The sequence below is a fragment of the Aulonocara sp. 'chitande type north' Nkhata Bay genome, linkage group LG22, assembly GCF_057382095.1.
Source record: "Aulonocara sp. 'chitande type north' Nkhata Bay isolate Kocher_YH1m ecotype deep benthic linkage group LG22, A_spYH_male_GT1.1, whole genome shotgun sequence".
Taxonomy (NCBI): Eukaryota; Metazoa; Chordata; class Actinopteri; order Cichliformes; family Cichlidae; genus Aulonocara; species Aulonocara sp. 'chitande type north' Nkhata Bay.
The window spans coordinates 22805618-22812348 of NC_141364.1; the positions used below are offsets into that span (position 1 = coordinate 22805618).

At 38.0% G+C, this 6731-nt stretch overlaps 1 protein-coding gene across 1 annotated transcript; it reads left to right on the forward strand.

Moving 5' to 3' along the window:
- The first annotated feature begins 103 nt into the window (after positions 1-103).
- On the forward strand, positions 104-6273 carry tra2a (transformer 2 alpha homolog). The gene is made up of 9 exons (XM_086280135.1): positions 104-276; positions 1682-1815; positions 1930-2095; positions 2665-2718; positions 3970-4158; positions 4814-4929; positions 5172-5294; positions 5379-5449; positions 5610-6273. Exons 1-9 carry the CDS (start codon positions 241-243, stop codon positions 5618-5620), a joined length of 900 nt encoding a protein of 299 aa, XP_086136261.1. The 5' UTR covers positions 104-240; the 3' UTR covers positions 5621-6273.
- Positions 6274-6731: the final 458 nt, after the last annotated feature.

Here is a 6731-nt window from a genome sequence, read left to right on the forward strand (position 1 = left end):
GACACTAATGGTCCGTGAAAGAACATTACAACTTCTCCGTGTGTTCGCCATGTTTTTTTTATGTCGAAAGGGGGGGGGGGGGGGGCGTGTGAGATGACGTCAGATCCTGCGGCTCATAAGCATATCAGCAACCTACGTTACGCGCCATCTTCTAGCTACTGACCAGAAAATATACGTAGCATATAAGCCCACTTGCTTATTTTTTGTCCAAATAACTGCTTTTATTAGCTATACCGAGCAATGAGTGACCTCGAGGAAGGAAACTATGAAGGGCGGGTAAGTAGTTCCCGTCGAATGATATCGGTGACATCTTCCTTTCTTCCCTTTCTCTTCCGTGTGGCTTTCAGTAAAGAACATTGTTAGGATACACTAACTACTAGCCAATGGTAATGTGTGCTAACTCTAAATAACCTGCAACGCTTCATCGGCTTGCGTTACAGTTTTCAGACAGAGGCAGAGAAATGCCTCAAGTTAACGGAAGAAAACTATGCTAATACCTGTTTTAATGTGAAAGGTTAATGCTCTGCTAGCAAGGCTGCTTCTAACAGGCGCTAGCTAGCAAGCTAGTTGGCTTAAAATAATAACCAGCGTTAAAACACTGGTGTGTGCAAATTGGCTTCATGCAGTGTGAGTTTAATTGAGTGCACCTGACTCATTCGTTAATGAAAGGAATCACAAGTTATCTCTTACGTTATGCTAGCGTCCTTTTGTGCGGATAGCTCTGCACACTTACGGTTTTTTTTTTTTTTTTTTTGTCTGTAGTACTGCTTTGTGTCAGTGTATGAGGGTTAGTCCTAAGCCACTCTTCGTTCTCAGCGTTCATTCTCTGGTTTATCAGGTTGAAACATTGCTAGAAAATTCATTTAAGCTCTTTTTATTCCCACATATGTTACATTGTTCTGCTCATTTGCATAAATTCTGGGTTATTCAAACCTAATGAAGCAGCACTGTAAATGTAATGATGCATTCAGTTTTCCTTTTCATTTCATTCACGATATTCTCCTTTGCTAAAACACTCTGATCTTAATTTCATTGAATGTTCTTTTTTCATTAAGGTTATTGAACCTGAAGGATTTGAAGAGTTTTATCCAAGAATGATGAAGAAAATTTTCAAGATAAAAGAAGGCTAATGAAAACATATACAGAACAGAACATAGAGCTGGAAAGGGAGGAAGTGTACCGGAAGAATGGTGTCAGATAGACGCGCTTGCAGTGTAATGGCTAAAATGAAACAGACCTGGAATCAGAAAATGAGAAAACTGAAAAAAGAAGAATGAAGAAGGATAGAAATCCTCAGAGAAGGGAGTAGCGTGTAAAGAATCTGGAAGAATGAATGTGTCCCTAGGTTAAGTAAATATATTGTTTGTGTCAAAATGTCTTTTCTTTATCATGCTCCGTTTCTGTAACATAAGAAAATGCATGTTTTTTTTTTCCCGTGTTAATAGTCCAGGTGAACATGTACATTTTTTAAAATATTGATATTTTAATAATATGCCACACAGAGGTTCATTTATTGAAATTACATGATTACTAACCCTTTTTCCCGCAGTATATAGGCTGCACATTTTAGATAAGTGTACTCTGTGTGATACTTCCATTTTATTTGACTGCTTATTGTGATTTGTATAAATAAATAAATTTTGAATGAGTAAAGGTTGTTAACATACTGCTATGGCAATAGGGGTCACGCTCCCCATCTAAATCGGATCGTGGGAGTCCAGCTCGGGTCAAGTCGGAGAGCAGGTCTCGCTCTCCGAGCCCATCCCGGGTCTCCAAACACTCCGAGTCCAGATCACGGTCTCGGTCAAAATCCAGGTAAGCTTGGCCCCCACCCTTCCCAAAACACACACACACATACACACACTCTGATTATCCTAAATGTTGCCATCTTCTCTTGTGTTGAATTCACTACTACTTCTTCATTTTTAGATCTCGTTCTAGACGGCACTCAAACCGCCGGTACAGCCGTTCACGCTCTCGGTCCTATTCCCACCGGAGGAAGTCCCGTTCTCGTTCCTACAGCCCTGAATACCGGCGCAAGAAGAGCCAGAGCACGTCCCCCATGTCAAACCGGCGCCGTCACACCGGCAGTAGGGTAAGTGTAACTCAAGATGTTGTGGAAGGAAAGGTAAAGAACGTATACATTCACAATCAGACTTGTAAAGACTGGGTTATTGTGTGTCATAGCTAGTAAGTAGTGAGGACATTGAATATATACTGCACGATATACTTAAAGTGAAAATTTATACGCTCAAAATGCTTGGGGGGGTTATTTTGCCTGTAAGTGAATTTCACACCACATTTCACTCAACACATGACACATTTTTATTTAGCGCACCTACATGTTTCCAGAGGCTTCAGGCTAATCTCAACAAAACAGTTTTGTCATTTTGGTTTATTTTTTCAGTATGTATATTATGTATGTTTGTTTGTTTGTTTTAAATTGTTATTAGGAATTACAACTGTTTTAACAGGAAGTGTTTAATTAAAAGTCTTTACAGTCCAGAGAAGTGTTCTCATTGCGTTATGTTATAAAAATATATTGTTGTGTAAAATATGTTTTATGTTATCAGTTGATTGTGGTAAATGCGGTGGGAATCTGCTTTGACATGACATTTAATAATCCCTTTGATAAACCTTCCCTCCCTTTCATTATATCAACAGAGCCATGACTTCACAAAAGAAGCATACAGTCATGGCGGTGGTGCTGATGTTAGGGTATGTGGACCTTCTGACATATTTTGGGGGGGTGAAGTAATGTTGTGTGTGGGTCAAAGTTACCACTCTCATTGCAGTGCTGCATGAGGTATAAATGCATAAATAATCATAGGGAAATTTTTAAAAATACAAATAACTTGATGTATGTGGACATTGTGGCTGGTTTGCAACCAGCGTCACCTTTATTATCTACAATAAGTATTAGGTCACCTAATAAATCAAGTTATATTTTGAAACTCCAGTGGAAAAGAGGCCTCAACTAACATTTAAGTACTTAAAAAAAAATGCTGTCACTATTTCTTTACTGTATGTTTATTTTGTTGCTCCAGTAATTGATGATTTCTGATGTGTGTGCAGTTTTAATGCATATAAAGTACAATGTGCTATATGTGTTTGACAATAATTTTTGAGCAGATCAAATGATATACTAAGTGCCCTGCCTTTTTTTTTTTTTTTTTTTTTTTAAAGTGACTTTAAAGATTCAAATGTAAAATCCTGGTAAAGTAAAAAGATCAGTAAAAAGATATTGTATATATTTATGCCATATGCACTAAAAGTAATGTGTTTCAGTGGTTCCTCATCTGCTGACATGTGCTTGCAGCACCATGTTTAACTAGCTTTCTTAAGCTCAATATTTGTAGGGCACAGCTGCTTTATGTGGGCCATATAATAATACAAAACAGAGCAAGCATGAGGCAAGTGAAAAGGTTTTATAGCACGTGTGTATACATAGCTCTCCCTGTGACATATTTTTGAAAGCAGTTTAAGGGGTTATTAAAGCTGTCATAGTTTACCCACTGAGAATTTATTGTGCTACTGTTTCATCATCTTTTGTTACCCCATTATACAAACATAAATTATATGGATTATATCCTTCAAAGCAACTCAATAACTGCCTCAGTTATAAGTCAAAAGTCACAATGTGAGAGCATGTATCCAGTGTAGGTGAAACAGTATTTTGTCCATAAGCTGCAAAACTGGTCCAAAGCAACTATTAAGCATCAGCTGCATCAGTTATAAATTAATTGATTTAGTGTATTTTATTAGTGATTATTTTCTGTGCTGGGTTTTAGGGAAAGACCTTTTTCTAGCATCTGTGCATAAAGTATGTAAAGTGATCCTGTGTGTATGTGGTGGAGGGTGAGGGGGGGCATCATAAATTCATTAAATATATTCTGTATGCAAACCATTACAAGGGTCGATGTGGTAAGCTACGTCATCAACTCTTACCCCTATCGCTGACCTTTCCAGGCGAACCCTGATCCGAGCACGTGTTTGGGGGTGTTTGGTTTGAGCCTGTACACGACTGAGCGTGACCTGAGAGAGGTGTTTTCACGCTACGGTCCTTTGGCTGGAGTCAACGTGGTGTATGACCAGCGCACAGGTCGCTCCCGTGGATTTGCCTTTGTTTACTTTGAGAGGCTTGAAGACTCTAAAGAGGTATGAAAAATATTTAGGGTGTTATTTATGGATCAGATGCCCAGTGGTCTTCAGACTTGATGCAAGCAACTTATTTTTATTGTAATATTGTATTTTCAGGTTATCTCGTTTTTTTATTTTATTTACTATTTTAAATCTTTAAAAATGTTATTTAGATATCTGACTGAAAATTTTTGAAATCTCTCAATTTTGAGTTAAGAATGGAAATGATTAAAACAAAAACATTGTTGGCAGAAATAGGCTCGTTATATCAACAAACATTATCAAAATTGCCAGAAGAAAAAATGTTTACCCCATAAAATGAAAATAGTTTTGGCTACAGTTCCTAATGTTTCTGGACTATTTCACAGTTACCCCAATAAAACAAAAAGTCCAAAAAGAGGCAGTTCTCCATTTTTGTTACCAGTTGTTTAGATTTGCTTCTTCAGAGAGTTTTTTTTTTTTTTTTTTCTCTTAAAAATTGGGTGTGATTACTTGAATATGCCACTAGGTGTCAGCCTTTCTTTACATTCTCTCACCACCCAATCATGGGGTCTAATATAGATGGTTTCAGTGTGCAATATTGGTGGGCCTTCATTATTTAAATACATTTTTACCAAAGAGCTTACAGTGGTCTGACAATATCTTTGTATTCTCCTCCCTTTTGTGTTCCCAGGCAATGGAGCGAGCCAATGGCATGGAGCTGGATGGGAGGCGCATCAGAGTGGATTATTCCATTACTAAACGTCCCCATACCCCTACACCAGGAATCTACATGGGCCGACCTACACAGTAAGATCAGCATTTGTGTCAAATCTTAGATACCCGTTTCCTTAACCTACTGCATGACACTGGAGCTCCATTTAAAAGCTCCATGAAGCTTAAATGCACCTCTGAGTCATACTGATTAAATGCAGTATTGTCTGTGCTTAACATGGTGCTTTTTTCCCCCTCAAGTTTCTCAGAAGTCATTTTACTTTTTTTTTTTTATGTATTTATTTTTTTAATTAATTAACTTTTTTACATTTTTACAGCAATGGTGGTGGCGGTGGTGGCGGCGGTGGTGGCGGCAGCAGCAGCAGAAGGGGAAGAGAGTCATATTATGACCGCGGCTATGATCGCTACGACAGATATGATGAGTACGACTACAGATATAGGTGAGCGCTAATTTTTCTGAGTACAAAGTGTTGTAGTATTATATGGCAGAAGACGCATTTCAAGTTCCTTTTGTCTTTTTGCAGTCGCAGGCGCTCTCCATCACCGTACTACAGTCGATACAGGTCTCGCTCACGGTCTCGCTCCTACAGCCCACGTAAGTGTGAAGAGAAGTGGCGCACAAAAAGCTGGTTATTGCACTTGTTCGAACACATCTCTTGTGCTTAACTCTCTGGTCAAATGATGATCAGTCTTTTTGCACTTCAGACTTCAGCCATTTATTAACACAAATGTTTGTTGTTTCTTGTCTTTTGCAGGCCGTTACTGAGTTGCTTCTTTCAACATTCAGCATCCCTCCAATAACTGGTGTGTGTGTGTGTGTGTGTGTGTGTTTGCGTGTGGTACATCAAAGTGTTTCAGAGGGAAACATTTTGATTAAGCATGTCTATATCTGCAGAACTCTTGAGTTTTAAAGTAGTTCTTGTTTACATGAAATGTCTTAATTTTTAGACCTTTGGATGCATCCGTGTTGAGTTTGAGCACAGAAATCAGCACCTGTGGCTTACTCTTGCCTCATTATTAGACCTCCATCTTTCCTTCCTCCTTCATTTTCTGGAGCTCGGATCACGTGTTTTGCTCACTTATGGTTGATCAGATTTCTTGTACTCATCACTGTTAACTTTGTATAAAAAATGGGGAAAGAAAAATGACACTGGATTTTGCAGCCTGTGTTAATGATGCACTCTGTGTGTATAAAGATAACAAATTAATGCGAGTGTTAATTTTGACACTAAATAACTTTAATGGTAACTAAATCAGGTGGTTAAAATGAAGTGCTACCAACATCAGAAGTTAAATTTTTTTTTTCCCCCAGTCAAGAAGTCATTGTTTAAGTTTTCAGAGTTTTAATATCATGTTTTGCAATTTGTTTTATTTTTATTGTTGTTTCTTTGTATGGAAAATACAAATTTATGAAAACCGTGGAAAGTTTAAGGTGTTTTTCTGACTTAATGTTCATGAAATTGAAGTTGGGATTTAGTTGTACAGGTGGGAGTGAATGCTGTAAGTTGAGTGGGTGAGGTGGGAAAGCAAGAGATTCACACAAGATGAATTCCAAGGTGGTGTGCACGATAAGATATCGACACAAACTTAAAGTCGCCTGCTGTATTGTGTTGAAAATACAGTGTATCCTCAATATACATTCAGTTTACTTTCATTAAGATGACACCAAGGAAAATAAACACAACGGCTTTTAGCAAGACTTTTATTCGACTGAGTTAATAAAATACAAAGTTCACATGGAGGGGTAATACATTAAAATGCACTAACTTCTTCACCGTTGTGACAGTGGATATTACATAATGAAAAGGAGACAACATGATTAGATTTGTTTTGCATACAATGGTGTTACCAGCCACAGGTACAACAACCCTGCAGAA

What these genes read in the sequence shown, in the direction of transcription:
- tra2a (XM_086280135.1), top strand. Translation starts at nt 241, where the DNA reads ATGAGTGACCTCGAGGAAGGAAACTATGAAGGGCGG. An exon ending in GCGGTGGTGCTGATGTTAGG is followed by an intron (nt 2,719 to 3,969) that starts GTATGTGGACCT and finishes TGACCTTTCCAG; the next exon opens with GCGAACCCTGATCCGAGCAC. An exon ending in GAGTACGACTACAGATATAG is followed by an intron (nt 5,295 to 5,378) that starts GTGAGCGCTAAT and finishes GTCTTTTTGCAG; the next exon opens with TCGCAGGCGCTCTCCATCAC.